This window comes from Xenia sp. Carnegie-2017, unplaced genomic scaffold (assembly GCF_021976095.1).
Source record: "Xenia sp. Carnegie-2017 unplaced genomic scaffold, XeniaSp_v1 HiC_scaffold_24, whole genome shotgun sequence".
NCBI lineage: Eukaryota > Metazoa > Cnidaria > Anthozoa > Malacalcyonacea > Xeniidae > Xenia > Xenia sp. Carnegie-2017.
The window spans coordinates 6732187-6751035 of record NW_025813487.1 but is presented as its reverse complement, the minus strand read 5'-3'; the positions used below and the strand labels follow the sequence as shown (position 1 = coordinate 6751035).

The 18849-nt window shown below is 32.6% G+C and overlaps 2 protein-coding genes across 9 annotated transcripts in view; both read left to right on the top strand.

Moving 5' to 3' along the window:
• Positions 1-18849, top strand: part of LOC124451460 — a 47885-nt gene that overhangs the window by 18930 nt on the left and 10106 nt on the right. The window lies entirely within an intron of this gene.
• Positions 3344-5345, top strand: LOC124452038. Its single transcript, XM_047002631.1, has 2 exons — positions 3344-3418; positions 4633-5345. The coding sequence occupies exon 2, from the start codon at positions 4641-4643 to the stop codon at positions 5343-5345; it is 705 nt and encodes a 234-aa protein (XP_046858587.1). The 5' UTR covers positions 3344-3418; positions 4633-4640.

The following is an 18849-nucleotide window of genomic DNA, read 5'->3' as shown; positions in this document are numbered from 1 at the left end:
AGCAGCAGAAAGTGAAACGTTTTCACAAATTATGTGTTTTAAGCTGTGAACAAGCGGTTTATTTGTCTGTATCTAAGATACCGCGGAGCAGGAGAGTCGGGGGGAGCATACCATCACTTCTTCTATTATCAAGCAATGAATTGTGTAAAATTCAGCGTTCTTTTGAATAGTGTATACATTTGTGCTATTGTGCCCCTTCCCCCTCTCTCCACTTGAACGAGCTTTCCTCAGGAAGGAGTGCGTTGTTAGGTCAGTTTCAAACGCAGAAATTTACATTAACTGAATGCATTGAAAATAAAAGAATTTGAGATAAAATTCCTCGTCATCTTTTGTTTTAAATGGTTTTACTGTATGTAAAGTTCAGATATTTGAATCTTATGTAGCGCACTATCTGTCTGAAGTAAATGCAAACACTTGAGTAACACAGTTTGAATGACTAAGAATAAATCAGTGTAGCTTGTTCCCAATGCGACTTTAAACGCAGCAGGATTAAGGGACTGCTCACATGAGTCAAGTAGCGGGATTCAGCGAAGCGTTAAATCATTTTGGCAAATGAAAAAGATCAAGTACTTCACAAGAAAAACCTTTTTTGAGCAATTTCTCTATGCTCTGACTTTGCAAGTTTACAAAACCTTTAAAAATGAAAACAAATAATTTAGTCTGATTTGAAAATTGAAACTGAAATGATTTATGACGCTTAAGAAAAGGTTGTAAGTTTTGCACTTGAACTTTTTACTCCTTTCACTTCCTCAAAATTGTTTCACGCCTCGCTGAATCCCGGTTACTCGGGCTCATGTGACATTGAAAATTTGCATTTATAATGTGGTTAGCACTATTTTCCACCCAGCAAACCGCCCTTTACTTTACACAATCGGAAATAAATTAAAGGTGGCGGCTAATGGGAAAGAACCAAAAGCTAAAAGGAAACCATGCATGCACTGGTGCTAGGTCGTTTTGAGATGGCGAGTAATTTTATATTTTTATAATACAGTTTTTAATATCAACATATGAAAATATTTACAGATAAATGTTGCAGTATAAATTTTCATGCAACCACCTTAAGTTATAAACTTATAATCCAGGCTGGAAAATATGTCGTTTTTCGACGATTGTGTAAAATATTATATAAAATATTATATTGTGTAAAATATTAGATTGTGTAAAATATTATATTGTGTAAAATATTATATTTCAAAGTAAAGGGCGGTTTGCTGGGTGGAAAATAGTGCTAACCTTATAATGTTTTGCTTATGACTGAAAATTGATCAATACATTGAATACACAGACTACAGCTGACACAACACAGATGTGACAGTACCATTTATAGCTATGCTCTTAAAGGTGGTCATCCCCCTTTCATGGGTTTTTTCATAATTTCCTAGAAATAAAATGAATTTTGCTATCTTCTCCAAGGAATTGACAAGACCGAGAAACAATTGACAATAAAAATTTTCAGATTCTCATTTTAAAATTACACTAATATTCACGAAGGCCTGCTAATTAGCACTAACGTGTAACATAGATATCGAAAAACCTAGCATAGGTTTTGAAAGGCCCAGCACAGGTATTGAAAAACATTTGCTATGACAAACCCTAAAAACATTCTCGTTTTTCATATGCATTGCAAAAAAGTAGTAAAGTCATTCGTTCTTATTGCGCCCTATTTTTTCGTGTTTTACTATTTACGTATGAGTTATTTTAATAAGCGGTTTGGTGAAAGTGTTTGAGTTAACGGTTGGTCATATTGTGGTGAGAGTTGCCCAAAGTATAAAATCTTTGACCATACATACGTGGAAGTCACGCGAGATCACACGCGTAACACATTGCACATAAATAAGGAGCGTTAGCCTGCTGTGAGAGTATTTAAAAGTCTTTATGTTATCAAATATCATCCACGTCAACGTAAGTTGGAGATATTTTTCTGGCAATATATGATCACGATATCAAGAAATATTCCTTCCATCTAATAAAACGGTAAGATAAAGATTTTGCATCTCTAGATGGCGACTCGAATTAATTTTAATTTACGTATCTGTCTAAGTGGAACAAAGACAGTTTTTTATTTAAATTTTACTTAAGACTTTGACTAATGTAGGTATGATTCGACCTTAAAACTAGTTTGCTTTGTTATTCTTCACAAGCATTTAAACATGGTTATTGTTAAACCATAAAATACAACAAACATAAACAAGATATTCAAGTTAGATTTCAAACATTGTACAGGAAATGAATATAAGTGAAGCAGAACATTAAATCACTGTGTTTAACATGATTTGTTCTTGCTCGAAAGTTATTTTTGTCATCGTTTAATCTTAAAATAATCGTTGTAGAGGGTTTTCATCACTTAGTTATGTACATCAACATATTTTGAACTTTTGATATGATAAAACTTGTTTGTTGATATGTGTTGATTTGCTACTGAAATAACATACTAAAGTCAATATTTTATATGTGTTCTTCAACTTTTATAATTGATCAATGATTGTAGACAATTTGTGGTTGCTAAATATATTTTTGTTACAAGATCTATTTACTTGGATTCATTTATGTACAGGAAGATCTATAATTGTTGGGTTGGGGCTCATATTGATTTATGTATATGATATGTTTTTATTCTTCAGTTGCTAGCTATTTCATGTAGTTTGCCTATTTTTTTGAAATAATAATCTAACTAATGAAAAATGGTTTTGGTCATAGGCGTACAGATTCTTACATCTTTTACACAATTTTTGGTCAACTCTTATAGAAATTATGCCCACCAAGTTTTCATTGTTTTTCTTATTACAATGTTTTGTTGACCATTTTTGTTGCTTTCATCACTTTTGTTGACTTCTTGACACACTCCCTATTTTAGTAAGAAAAACTGTGGCAGGACTGTAGGATAATTGTTAATTTGGAGATCATATTATGTATGCATAATATAGGCTACATGTGTTAAGTTCCTTTGAAAACCATTGTTGTCTAGGGATCATTACATCCAAATGTTTATGTCACCCCAACCACAGTATAGAGAATATACAGTAGGACCAACTTTCTGTGCAACTTACTGCTGTATATATAATTATATTACTGGGTGTAGTTTGACAGCTCAGTGCACCTATATTGGTCAAAAAATGGTAGTGTCTGACTGCCACTATGGTAATCACTTGTGGAATAAGATATGCATGGCACAAAAATATTCAATGCAATCTACTGTATGTTCTCTATAAAATTGTACTATATGTTCCTATAACTGTGCCTCAATTACATTATGTCTTCCTTAGGTCCTAAGTCGTGAATGAAGTATTAGTTCAAATAAATTACACCTGCTCATTTTTTTTATCATAATACCTTCTAGACAATGATAATGGTTATGAATTTTTAAAGAATAAAATTTTCAGTGGTGTAGCCAGACTGATAAAATGTTTAGTCCTTCTATGTACGTTTTTTTTATTCTTTTACTGTGAAAATAATAGATATTTTACCTTGTGAGTCTTAAAGTGTCCCTTCCATCAAAAAATTTTTTAGCAATATCAAATCTGTCGATGATTCTACGCCTCGTTGAGGAAAAAATTTTTGTAAAAGCGTTAAATTCACTAAAATCGTATATTCTTGTGAACTATGTCCGTGATAATGAGGAGTCTGAAACTAGCTAATTTTCTGACGTCATCCAAGGTACACGTGTTACACGAGTCGTGTATTTAATTGCTATCAAGGCAATGCTGGCTGAGGCACAACTTAAGTCTATAAGCGCCTAAAAGCATTACCTTTGCACTAGTAAAAGCAGAAAAAAGGTAAATAGTTGCGTTTCAGCCAATTGTACGAATGAGTCAAGCCTTTGCTAACGTATGAGTCTTCACACTATGCCTTATAATGATAAAAGACACGAGGCCAAGCGAAGACGGAATATCTGGGTTTTAAAGCAAAGCGCGTATTTGAGCCGTCCATTGCTTCAACACTTTGTTCGGCTCGATTAAAACGAGAGGATTTAGAGCGTCAGTTTAGTAGTTTACCGTATCAAAAGAACGCTAATTTTCCAGGGCCTAAAAAAGATGAGATTAGAATTTGTGTCTTTCCGATCATCCATACTTTGGAGTCAAAATCCGAACCATTATCGTTGATTATTTTGTGGCATTTTGACATCAAAATATTTTTTGTTATTTCTCATATTTTATTATTACGGAATGACCTTGGGACTTGACCTTGGTAATGGCCTCAAGACTTCACTTAATGAAAAATACAACACTAAGCAGTTGGACTACTGACTACTGTTTGTTCCATGTAATGTAACTATGGTCAAGGCTACCCACATGTACACACTCGTACATATTTTTATGTACCTTGTACATCTGGGGACGGTTGCATGAAGCCTGGATAGCATTGTTCGTCGGATAGTAAAATTTTCAAACTTGTAGAAAAAGGTGTTTATATTTTCCTTAGGGGAAAGATATTTTGTAATCTTAGAAGCAATATTTCAATGATTGCTTAGTACAAATCACATATTATTCCTTTTTAAGAGATTTTGTAAAAGTTCAAAACAATTTGCTATCTAATGGATAAAACTATTCTGCCTTCATGTAACTGGCCGCAGGTTTTCCTTTATAATCACAATGAATTTGTACCATGGAAGTCTTACCTACTTTTTTTCTACAGGTAGCGACATGGAGACTGCCTTGAGCTCTAAAAAGAAAACTAATGGTTTTAAGTTGATGAGATTAATTGTTGATGTTGGTGGAGAAGCTTTAAGAATAACATTGAGGAAACAACTGTCAGGTACTGATTTATTTTATGTTTTAAATGACCCCGAAAATGCGCAACTACTTTCAAGTCTAAAGAATAGACAAATCCATCCACATCAGTGGGATCAACTGTATCCAGATCCTCCAATATTACCAAATGAAAATAAGTTTGACATTACTTTACTTTGTATACTCCTTCGTAATATTTGTGGTTTAAAATCACCTCGTGATCCAATATGGACGTCAGTAAATGACCCCACTGATTATTCAACTGAAGCAGATATTACCCGTATCAGGTTATTTCGTAATGATCGTTTTGCTCACTTACCTGACACTTCACTAAGCTTTGATGAATTTGAATATCATTGGGCGGAAATAAGCGAACCATTAGTTCGTTTAGGAATAAGTCAGGAAGAAATAGATAGATTGAAAAATGAGTTGTTTGGTAATGAAGAATGTGAAAGAATTGTGAAAGAATGGGACAAATTCAAATTTGATGTACATAATCGTTTGTGTGTAATTGAAAGTAAACAGGAAGAAATGATAAGTCATCAGGAAGAAATGAAACGTCACCTTGTAAGTTGTAACTTTGAAAGTGAAATTAGACATCATAATGAAAAATTTTAGAGGAACTCGGGAATGGGTTTTGATGAGTTTTGGCTTGGTTTGAAGACGACAGTTCTCAAAATCGTGCATTTATTATTTCTGCTGTTGCTGGCATGGGAAAGTCTGTAATTGCAGCTACTTTATGTAAACGTTATCCACAATATTTGACTGCAGTTCATTTCTTTCAACATAACAACAGTCGTTACAATAAAGCCAACGTACTTCTTCAATCTTTAGCGATGCAAATTAGTCGTCTTTTTCCTGCTTACAAACAACTTCTTGTGAAAAAACTTTCAGGTCAACTCTCTGAGCCTTTGAAAAACATGAATGTTGAAGGATTATTTTCCTTCTTTTACTGAGTTGTTTGTTATAATCTCAGAGTTCCCAAGCGAATTCTAGTTGTGTTGATGCTCTTGATGAATGTGGTTATCCAGAAAGAGATGACCTTGCTAATTTGATTGCTAATCACTTACACAAACTTCCGCATTGTTTTCGCTTTGTAATTACAACGAGACCTAACGAAGTTGCTTTGAATAAGTTCGAAAAATTAAATCCACTGTTCATTAATTGTAGCGATGATCGCAATTTAGAGGATATTAAATTTTGATTGAAGAAAGAATTGGCTCTACTGACAGCCTTCTTGATTTTAAAAATATTTTGGTTGAAAAAGCTGACGGACTTATGTTGCTTGCATCGCTTCTTACCAGTGAAGTCAAAAATCAGGATTTGTTGAATGCGTCCATACCAAAAGATCTTAGTGAATATTACGAAATTAGCTTAACAAGATTAAGTAAAGAATTATATTCGTTTGATATCAGTAACGAAAAGTTTCAGTCAATTTTAAATATTTTGGCTGTTGCTAAGGAACCTCTTCCTTGGGAAATGATCGATGACGTTCTTTGTTTGAATTCGAATCGCGATTCACTTGAGGTTAGAAAAATTATCTCTTGTTTGTTTGTTACCAATGAAGAAGGATGCGTTTTGTTTTTTCACAAATCCTTAAATGATTGGTTGTTGGATGATCGAAAACATGATTACTCAGTAAAAACTCTTTGTGGTCATCGACTTGTTTTAGAATTTTGTTTAAAATCTTTGGATAACCTCAAAGCTGAAGGTGTGAACTATGACGTCATCAAACATGCGTCAGTGAGATATTCAGTCAAGTATTGGTTGCTTCATTTACTTGATATTTCTGATAATGATTATATCGTTGAAAATGTTGCTAAATATCTTGTTGACTTGGAAGTTTTAGTTGCTTCTGTGTTGGTTGATGGTCGTCGGACTTTTGAAAATTTTAAATTATTCATCGCACATGATGTGTACTTTCTTATTTCTGAGGACATTCGATTGTTATTTAATGAAGTTTATTCTGTAATGACGTACCCTATGCGCTTTGACCATGAAGAATTTTTTTTGCAATACGTTGTCGACGAAGTCAAAGATCTGTCGTCTCAAGCCACCACAATGCTTCAAACACGTTTCAAAGATTCACCATATCTAGAGTACAGAGACACGGGTTTTTTAAAGTCTCAATTATTACGTTTACATCAAAATTTGATTTCTGTTGATGTTTCACGAAATCATGATTACGTCGTCTGTGGTTATTCTGGATTCGTCGTGCAACTTTTTTCATTGAGAACAAACCGATGTTTATGGATAAGGAATATTGCTGGTCAGTTTAAGCAATATGAAGAGAAAAACGTTTGCGTTGTCTTTCATCCATTCAAAGATTTGATTTTTGCTTCCCGGCTTGATAAGGTACTAGATATTAATGGTAAAATTTCCTCCAGTCCGTTCCATTGTGATGATTCTACTTCTAAGTTCTTTACCAACAAATGTTTTTCTAAGAATAAGGACACAATGGTCACTAGTTACCAAGATACTTTGACAGTATGGGACGTTGAGAAAGGTGAGAAGAAACGCAGTATTAGATGTAATAATGTGGTGAACTCACTGTGTTTTTCTAATTCTGGAAGATATTTGTGTGTTATTGAGGAAAAAAGAGAGGTTCAAATATTTGATGTAGCGAATAATTATGAAACATTCGTTTACGACGATCATTTACCGTCTGGTAATTTAAGTAAGCTTGGTGTTTTGTTCACTGTTGGTCTTCATTCTTGGTGTTGTTGCTTTCGTTTTTATACGAATAAACGTTTCATTGTAAATCTCACTGGTGAAAAACTTCCTCACTTTGATCGTGATTCCCTTACTTCCTATACTCCCATTCCTCTTGATCCTTTCGATGACAACGGATCTAGCTTTTCTCTTTATGGAGCAGGAAATTATTATTTTATTTTGAATAACGACAATGTTCTTTGGTTTAAATACGGACGTGACTTTCATCTTTATTCAATACCGCGTGCATGTTTAACTGACAGATACACTTTTTATAACAAGATATTTTGCTCAAATGGAAAATTTCTGTATCGGAGCAATCAAGAAAACTCAAGGGTAAATATATACAATCTCAACACGTTTGACTTTATTGTCAAGGAATGTTTTTTTAGTGACATGGTTGCTGTAGAAAATGGAGTTATTTTGCTTACGGCAAAAAATATTCCTGAGCTTTGGAATAATGATTTGACAAAACTTGTTTATAGTTTTGATGAACTAAAAGGTATAAACAAAATTTTTGAGATGAGTGATGTATTATTTGCTTGTCAAAAAACTGATTCTTTTGTATTTTTCAATGTTGAAAACAAGCGTAAAGAAATATCAGTGAACTTTGAAAATTATCGAAATGTGCACGTATTTGCATGTAGCTCTAAGTATCACGTGTTTGCAAAAGTTGAATTTAAGGGTCAGATAATTTACTGTATGTGGCATGAAGATAAACTTGTTAATGGTTGGGACGACGTAATTAAGGAGGAAAACGCCAATTTAATGACACGTGAAGACATTGAAAATATACACGATATTACTGGCAGTATTCATTACGCAGATTTTTCACCTTCAGCAAATACATTATTAATAGGTGACCCAAAACTGTATATGAAAGTATTTGACGTGAAAAACCTACAAATTATTTACAGTTTAACTATGAATTTTGTTGTAGGCTTTGGTAAGTTTTTCTTTTGTGAAGATAGATTTATAACTACTGATCACTTTCATTTCATTGATTTGAAAGAAGATTTTAAGAATGTAAATTTATATCTCCCGCGTGTGAGTATGTTACCTACAACGTTTTATTTCTGTCGTAAAAGCAAACTTTTTTAGGTTTTTCTTCATTAAAGGTCCCGGTACAATGCTCTAAAATCATCTTGCCACGAGAATAAATTTGATCTTTGATGATAAAATTTCACGGTATTTCACCATTTAGTTTTTATGCATGATCTCCATCATTGTTGACATTTCAAATAATATCTGTTTGCGTATGGTTTTATAAAATGACCTTTGTCTATACCTTTGATTTTTCTGTAAAGAGACTGCAGTTTGACCGTAATGTCAACAATAAAGTAAATGGTTTGAACCCGGGAGTATCGTTACATATTTGTAGATGTAGATCGTCCAGGCTAGTAGAGTCCTGAGAAGGACTGTTTTTGTTGTTGTTAAATGATGTTTCGACAACCTTAGCGGTAGTCATCTTCATCAATGTCAACAATTTTGGAGATCATGCAGGAAAACTGAACTTCATCAATTAAAGATAGGAATTGAATAACAATAATGATAACAAACCAACAGCAAAAAGGACTTTCGTGTCAGACAATAATTTTACTTGTACAATGAAATAATTTTATTGACTTTTATCTTGTTACACAAACATAGAAAAGGCAAACTAGTGTTTGCTATTGCACCTAAGGTTATGTTTTGTTAAAACGTCATGTAATCATAATTTTCATGCGAATGTCGACGTGAAAAATCGATGTCAGAGATTTTTAACGTTTTAACAGTTTTACTTTCAAGGATCTCAATAAATATTACGACATTTCCTTGAAAAGAATAAGTGGCGAATTAGATTCATTTCAAATCAGTAAAGAAAAATTTCAGTCACTTTTAAATACATTAGCAGTTGCTAAAGAACACCTTCCTTGGGAATTAGTTGAGAACATACATAGGCAATAAGGTGAAGAGGACAAGATGATGTTAGTCAAAAGATACGTTTGTTAACGTTGTCAATTTTTTTTTGTTTGAAAATTGGCAAACAACGAAACAATTGATTGAAATCTTTGACACAGTGTGTTTTGTTTCATTCTGTCTCAATCAAAAAGTGATATAGCTGTTCTCTTTAGTCTCAGTCAGGAATTGTTAACAAGCAAAAAAAGGCATTAAAGGACTTATTCCATTGCAGTTCAACAAAATAAACTTCGATATATTCTTCAAAAAACTCTGCCCGAATCGGTCTAAATGTTTGTAGGAGAATATGTCGAAGAATATGTTGTATAAATAATTAAAATATTGGTATTTCGTTGGATTACTGTTATAAGGTTTTGGGTTAAGCTTGGCAAAGCTCAACACGAACGTATTCAATTCTTGCATAATAAGAGGGTCAATTAATTATAAATTTTAACAATAAGCATGGGAAGCGCAGTGTATTGTGGTTCGTAAAGATCTTGACTGGATTTATTTTGAAGAAGGTAGAGCATTTTTGAAAACCAAGCTGATGTATATGCGGTTAAACAAATTAATTTGTATTGTTAAAGTTTATAATTAAAGAGGCTCTTATCTGTGACATTACAATCTAGATAATTTTAAATTCACTCTATTATTCATTCTGTGCTTTACACTGTCTTTTACTACAAAACATTCATTGGTATGAATACTCAAGTAAATTTAAACAAGAAGTATTAAAGCAATTACATAGAAAATCAAACCACGTGCACCACTAAATGTGAAGAAACATTTGTTCATTGATTCTAATCGCTCCAAACTATGTGTTATTGTACGAAAAAGAAAAGTTAACAAAAGCTTTAAAGAGTTTTGCAAATATAAAGAAAGAACAACAGCTACAGTACTGCTTGTAAAAGGATGTTCGAGGATACATCTATGACTTACTGAAAAATTTTAAATCAAGAATTTTTGCTCTGTGAACATCTGTACTGTAAAAGAGAAACCGACTTCAAAATGGGCACTCAATTTTGTGATAAACAAGTGCCCATTGATTCTAAACACTCCAAGCTATGTGTTATTGTACGAACGAGAAAAGTTGACAAAAGCTATAAATAGTTTTGCAAATTTAAAGAAAGAACAAAAGCTACAGAGCTGCATGTGAAAGGATGTTCGAGGATACATCTATGACTTTTACTGAGAAATTTTAAATCAAGAATCTTGCTTTGTGAACACCTGTGCTTTGTGAATCAATCGTATCATTTATGAGCTGCGACCAAAGAGAACTTAGTATTGTTGGACAAGCGAAGCCCGTGAACTTAATTAAAAAGTATTTGTATTAAAAAGTGTTAAACAATTAAAAGAACATTATTCACTCAAAGATCAGTGAGCATACTGGAAATGGATGTCCAACGAGATTTGATATGTATTAATTTATGGCATATTGAAAATTTTCACTGTCTAAATTCAAACTAAAGGAATGACTAATTTATCTACTAAAGCACTTGGTGCCATAGTTTTCTGTTTTTCTCAAACCATGAAGTTTCATCTGCAAGAAGAACTGGAAGACAAAGGCCCTGTGATTTTACTGTGATATTGGTGATTGACTTTGTTGACAACACTTTTAAAACCTGAAAGTGAAAAAATGGTCATCCACACAACCGTTTTCAAGGGAATTTCAAATGTTGTTAAAAAACTTTAAACAAATAAAGTGACTGAACATTTGTGAGAGAGAATAGAAGAATGTCGCATGACTACAAAGGTCTTGTAGCCAATGGGCTATCTTTCAACATTTTTGTCGATGCTTCAACCTGGAGTGACAGTTTCATGTCTACTTTGCTTCATATAAATAGTATGTCAAGACTACAGTAACATCAATATGTGAAAGTAACGTCAATCTACAACGATGGGAAGTATACGACACTTTGAACGTTTTTCTCAGGAAGTTAATTTTTTAAGGATTTTTCAATTGGTTGTTTTCGAAATTTTCTATGGTTTTTTTATTTGTGTCGTCAATTCATGTAGTGTATCCAGTTCACTCATTATGTTTTACTGTGCAAATTTAAAAATTGAAAATTAATGTGACCGTATTCTAACAAAATGAATGATGATGATGCTCAAAAATTTGCATAGCAGGACTAACAAGAGTGGGCTAGTTACATTATTAGTCAATGATTTATTGTTGTATAGAACTATCTATATGTGATAATACTGTCCATTTGAAGGAAATGAATTGTTCATTTTGTAGGACAAAAACAGGCAGTTGATATGTGTGTCAAAAATTTTGCTAAAACATATAATAAAATAAGTTTAGTTGATTTTATTAACAAGTATTTGCATGACTTTTATTAATTTTGCACTGTAATATAGAATGTAGTCGTAAAGAAATTGTTTTGTTGAAAAATTATTGCGTGTTGTGTGTGTGTTTGAATTATGTGACTCCAGTGATCTCTGACCTAAAATGCTCCTATAAATTATTTCATATTTATCACTAGCGGCTGTTAAACCAAAAGACGTGTTATAAAGAAGATAATGATCTTATTTTTATCGACATCAAATTTTTGGCATTTTTCTAGATAGGACTGAGCCTTTTTTACGAAACATGAATCTTTGTCAAATGTTTCCAACAAAAACAGTATAAAGATTTTGTTTTTAAACACAAGATAGAAAACAAAGTTAGAGTGCACGCTCCATATTAACTAAGGGCAATATGAATATGCTAAGTCTTTCCCCCCCTAACTTTTTTAAAGATGTTAAAATTGTACAGTTGAAGATAATAGGTAGCTATGTGTTATTCGTTCATTTTGTAAAGCTTCTACTGTAGTCCTTTTTGTTATCAAGTAGTCTGTGCTTGTGGTTACTAGTTCGAGCAGGTTTGGTTTTGCTGGTGTAATGGTTTACGCTGGTAAAGAAATTTTCATGGTTTTTGCAGTCTGTAGTGGTGAAGGTCTCCGCCATCCTTCTTTTGTCGTTTCTGGAAAGTGGTTTTGGGGGCCATGGATTGCTGCTTATTGATGATATTTGGTTGAGATAGTTTTATCCGGTGTATGTTTGGTCATCATGAACAGTTCATTAGCATTAGTGCATATGGGTTATTGTTCTTCAACTGATGTTAAATAGTGAAAACATTTCTGCTCCTCTAGTGATTCTTTAAATCTGTAAACTTTGGTGTGATGTGGATCGCGTTGCAGAAGTTTGATGATGATGATCCCAATTTTAATGCATTCTGTGGGAGGTGGCCCTGTTTGGTTTTTATATCTAGTATCTTATGCTTTTTTGTGTGTTTTTGGAACGTTAAGGAAGGTGAGCTTCTCGAGTGTGCTTGTGGCACTTTTTTAAAGCCTCCTCTAAAATCGGGGTGTACAGTAACTAATGTTTTTTTACAGTTTTGCTCATAATTTTTTTAGGCAAGCCATAAAAATCAACAGATCTTACTCCCCACATTTAATTTTCAACTGTCGCATTAATTTTTTTCTTTGGTGTTATATTAGTTGTAACCAAATATGTTATCATTGAAGGTACTTCACAGTAAAGCAATATTGTTCTTTTTGTGTTTTTGCTTATCATCTATGTCATCTATACTGCAGTCGAACAAGTTGATTGTATTTTGTCAATTTATTTGACTACTTTGCCGTGTGCTCTAACATATATATACATATATACATATACATTTGCAAAAATTATTCCATGTCGGTTTTTAAGATAGAAAAAGTTTTTAGGACATTTACAAGTGGAAAATCAATGGGATCTCCACGTTTTCCAACACGTGGTCTAATTATACCCAACCGAAACTGAGTAGGACAGCTAGTGTAGTTTCTGGAAGTTGGTGTATAACATTTCATATATTACTACTATACCTTAAATAGTTAACGCAGGCATATTTATAACAGATAACAAATGCCTACGTCAAAATCAAACTTCAGTATGAAGGAGCGTAGTGCAGAATGCAGTTTCGTGAACGTCTTCTTAAAAAACCAGAATTAACACTACAGAAAACTGTACAAACTGGACATGCTGCTGAGAAAACAAAGAGACCTACGAAGGAACTTCAAAAGGAAGTTTAAAGGCAAAGAATATTTTGACAGTATACAGAAGAGAAAATTCACGATAAACGAAAAGAAAAACATTGGCAGAGAATCATTCAGTTATTATAAATCCCTACTAAAAGACTGTAAATTTTATTCTTACACTCACAAGCGAGGGAAATGCAAGACTTATGGAAAAATATGCACGAAGTGCTTCAAGCTGAAACATTTTGCATGGTATGTCCGAGATAAAAGCAAGACAATCAACAATTTCAATCGCCGCTATAGTGAATTTGCAGAATATGATGCCTGTTGCTTTGTTTGGCATTTAATATAGACGACGAGTTTTTTGAAAATAGACATGTTTCGACATCTCATGATGCCATCTTCAGTATGAGTGAATAAATAAATAAATACAGGGTTTATAAAAGTATTATGATACAGTAACAATGAGAGATATAAATTCGGATAAGTTATAAGAATAATGAGAAAATGAGATAAATTAATGGGGAGCGTGTTACAAACTAATCAAATCTTTTCTATAAATTTCATCAACTGTAGCACCAACTTTCAAATAAAGAAGCCCTAGTACCTGTGGTCTGTGGCAAACCATGAGGTTAAAAAATGACTATACCTTTTCTTTCGTTATAGAATCTGTATTGTATGAGTTATTAGCAGAAAATACACATCGAAAAACTTCGCTCTTTTCACATGCAACCATCAACTGATAAAGAATATTCTAATACGTACCACAGTGTACATTTCGTAAACTAAAGAACGGAGATCGCTGGCGTGCGGTTGTACTATTAACGTAGCGACGTCATTGAGATCTATAATTATAGCTCAATGAGCGACGTATATAATAAGCGGAAGTAGTCGTACAAATACGTGTTTGAACTTTTTTTCCTTAATCTTGTGTTTTTGTCATCGTTTATGTGGTTGTTTGGTTGTATGAGCTATGAAAATTATATGTGTGTCTGAAATTTATGAAATGAAAAAGAAAAGAAATCGTCAGAATGTGCTCGCGAGCGATGCAATTTTCAAACGTCGCATGCTTTATGATTCCGTAAACACATCGTCATTAATGTCTGTAAAACGTACAGTGGTAAGTAAAGTTTTTTAATGATTTATAATATAGATTTTAAACAAATTTATCTGGCGAGTGCATTTTATTTTATATTTGGTCATAAATGAAACAATAATTTTGAACATTTTATGAATTATGCTATACAATGTTGTCATTGTTATTGGGGTTTAGTTGAGAAGGACCTAAAAGGCAACACATTTGTTTTTTATTCATTTTATTTTAAGTTTTAATTTATCAACGCTGCATTCGTTTATGTGTTAAATGAGACAACACATCTTTGAATATGATGGTAGCAAAATATTTAAACAAAAGCAACAACCTCAGTTTGTATTTAATCAAATTAATGCCCAATACAATATATTTTTCAAAACTTTGAAATACTTTGAGACTTATTATAAAGTTACCAGTCACACAACATCTCTTACTAATCTTGCATTGTGAAATGTCTGTTGGAACATGGCATTTTTTGCTTCTTCACAAAAACACTGTATATGTTGGTTTTATAAATTGTTATATGTATGTATGTATGATCTCAAAAGCACCAGATTAATTATGGATTTAAATATACAACAAATTTTTTTATTATACACATGTTTTGACTTTCCAGTCTACTGAAGTTGACTTAATGTAAGTTGATGTTTATAATACAAAAGTTGTCATTTATTTTAAATGCCTAATTGTTATATGTGTTGGGTTTTTAATTCACCTGACCATTTAATACAGTTTTGAACAAGGAAAAATCAAATTTGAATCTTGGAAAAGGTGACCATGTCTACTTAATATAGGTGTACTGTTCAGTAAAGGTCACTTAAATATTATTTAAATTTTGAATTTTTGGGACATTACCACACAATTACCAAACATAACCACTGTATGAAAAAATGTATGCTCTAAACAGATGTTTTCAAACAAGTCGCTTTCTTACATAATTCATTCATATTTAAATTGTTATGCATCAAGATCTTTCAGTTGTGGGGGAAAGTGTTTCAGGGAAAGTCCCTGACAAAAAACAACTATATTACAATAAACCAAGCACTCACAAAGCTATAAAAGAAAACTCTTTAAGACGAAATTTCTTTACTTAAGAATTTTAAATTGAAACGAATGAACTAAAGACTGCTGAATCTTATGGCAAAGGCAGAGAATATTCTCAAGATGGTATGTAAAAATAACAAATTTGTAAGAAATTTATAATGTACAAACTGACGAGTGGCGACGGTTGACATTTTCTAAAGAAATGAGTTCTACAAAATCAGCATAGCCCGTTGATAGATGTCTTGAAAGCAGACTGGGATTTTTTCTCTGTAGAACAGAACATGTGCTCAATACTGCCAACAATTACAAGAGATACTATGTAGCTATGTACAAGTTTAAAACGTTAGCTACTTATATATGACCAACAGTGAGATATTAATTATCGTGCTAATTTCACGTTCTTTGCAAAGTTTTCATGTAGCTAATATTTTTCATTGAATATTTAGCACACCTGTCTAAAATTCACAGACAACGTATGTAGTTCTGGGTATGTGGTTATTGAGCAAAAACATGTTTAGATCACAATTTACGTTCATTCGCATGCAATATAAATTTCTTCATGACATGGTGTATGTTGAACTTTCATCTTTGAAAAATGTTGCTTAAAAAAGAGTGTCGCTGTTTGTTGGCAATGTTAAAATTTAACTACTACGAATTGGCAATGAAAGTAAAATAATCACTCATATATTGATATATACTATTATTCCCATTTTAACTTAGGAAGAATTAGTATAAGTATTGTTTTCCTATCGCCGATGTAAGTTTTCTTTCAACAAAAAATTAATCTTTTTCCATATTTGTAGAGTGATTTACTGTAATCCAAGAAAACAAAAGTATTTCAAAAGAACTTTCTCCATTTCAGCTTTACCATGTCTCCTACCATTAATTAGATAACCACTATAAAACATGGACAGATTTACTGAGGAGGGGTACAGGGGGGGTACGCAAACTTTCCTTTTAACTCCCAAAAATAAATTGCACTCCCCAGTCGTAAACATTTTAACTCTCTCAATTTTTAGCGAAACAAATCAGTAGTACAGTTGAACTGAGTTTTTCTGGGTAATGTTTCAACTTTCTTTAATATCTTTGGTGGCTGCACTACCAGACCTCTTCTAAAATCTACACTTTTATTGTAGTCACTTCTTTACCAATTGACTTTTAAATTAGCACTTTTAATTTCCATGAATTTCTTGCGTGTAGCATTTACTGTAAAATAAAAAATTTCTCTACCGAAGTCTTATGCTGTATATTGTGGAATAATTCTTGTGAAACCAAAAATTCTTTTATCAAATTGACTAATTTTTGTCAATTATGGAAAGAAATTAGGTTAATTAGCGTGAGTTTATACACATGATATTTAATCATATAGTATTTCTAGTCACGCAGAGATCATATGACATTCTTCCTGAGATCAATACTTTCATTTTCTAGTCATCGCATTCATTGGAGAAGACGCCTTGAGAAAATTTCGATAAAATTGTGCAAAGCATTTTCATCAAAAGGTAAATATCATGTATTAAGTATTTGTTGTTCGTATTTCAGTGACATAAGTAAAGTACATGGGAACGAACTCCTGAATTCGAATTCCAGTTTGTCTCAGATTGTTAAGATTATTTCCGTGAACATTCGCTATCTATATGTTGCTAAAAGTTTGATAAATTGTATGAATGATTTTAAGCAATGCAAAATTACATGCGATCCCAAAGACTAGTCAATGTAAATCACCGTTAGTTACTGCTTGTGATTAAGAGGTTAACTAAAAGCAGCTTCCACAAGATCGAAATATCTTCGAGTCTTCGACAGAAAATAAAAATCATTTAATAAACATTCGCTCCTAGAAATGTTGGGACACAACACTTCCCAAATTTGAATTTATTGTTACATGTTTCGTTGTACTAATCACTGCAATGTTTGATGAATTTTTGATATTCGTTTTTTAAGTAACAATAGTTGATATGTGTGATTCTACAGTTGTTTTGATGTGAAATGAACAAATGCGCGCTATGCATGACGGTTGTTGGCGAATTCTATTTCAAAAATCGAAAGAGTTTGTAAAATTTTATCTGTTGAAATTCAATTTTATTCTTAAGGTGTCGACAGCAGTAGACTTCATTTTATTTTATCGCTTAAAGTCGTCAGTCAACATATTTATTTGAGAAATGATAAAAGGCTACTCTCCTTAACGGCTTTCACTTCTATTATGCACCACGTCTGCGTCCGCAAAGAATGATGGGGTTTTGTTACGACATAATGACGCATTTTCACATGTGATATTGTATAGTTCGCAATCTCTTACTTCGTCATGATCATTCTCGTTGAACAGAAATTATGCTTGTTATTGACTTTAATGCATGGCTATAAGCATGGTACTTATTAGGTAGTTGCAACTCTAGATGATTTTTAGTCGATGTTTACTGAAAATACATGATATTTTGAAGTGAAAATTGACCAATTGATCTAGTTTGACGTTTTTTTCTTTATACAGTGAATCATGAGCGCCGACGACGACGTTGATAACGTTGATCAACAAGAATTAGACAGTGTTTTATGTACTAACAAGGCAACATGTTTGAAGTATTAAAGATTTTTTATTGAATTATCAACCTAAAGGTTAGAGTCCAACAGATCGTTTTGAAGATAACTATAAGCGTTCGATCTCTTTGATATTTATTAAAACAAAGCAAGTGATGTTTGTTGTTTCGTCTCGACTCAAGACATCTTCAAATAAGATGTAATTACTTAGATAGTTAAGATGTGAGGTTTGTGTGGATGTGTACTTACAGTGTAAAGATGATATTGTGTGTTGTAAGGAAATGTAAGAAAGATTGGACAAGATATAAGGGGGGGGGGATAAGTAATGCGGGGAAATTTACCAAGAAAAGTGCTGAGGGGATTGTTCATTCCCCCCGAACTATTCCAAAGACCAATTTTAGAGTTTTTAAGATCTGAAGAGAAAAAAGGGAGTTAAAGATAGTTGCTTCCTGTAAAAGGGAACACAGCAAAGTAAAAGTAATAAACAGAAACGTTTGAGCATCGTAGTAAGTCTATGTAATTAGTCTGAGAAGTCTTGAGTCAAGACGAAACGTCGCTTGCTTTTTTAAATAAATACTGTAAAAATCAAATGCTGATGGCTTTCTCAAACACGATCTTTTGGGATTTTATCTTTATATTTAGAATTTTATCCACACCTGGCACCTCACTGGCAACATTGAAATTTTTTAAATTCTTATTAATTGTTGTCCACTCATATTTACGACGTATTTGACATGTTTGACGTATTTTTTAGTTGCAACCGATTGTTGAAATTCATATTCTATTGGAATCCTACAATGGC

What these genes read in the sequence shown, in the direction of transcription:
- LOC124452038 (XM_047002631.1), top strand. Translation starts at nt 4,641, where the DNA reads ATGGAGACTGCCTTGAGCTCTAAAAAGAAAACTAATGGTTTTAAGTTG.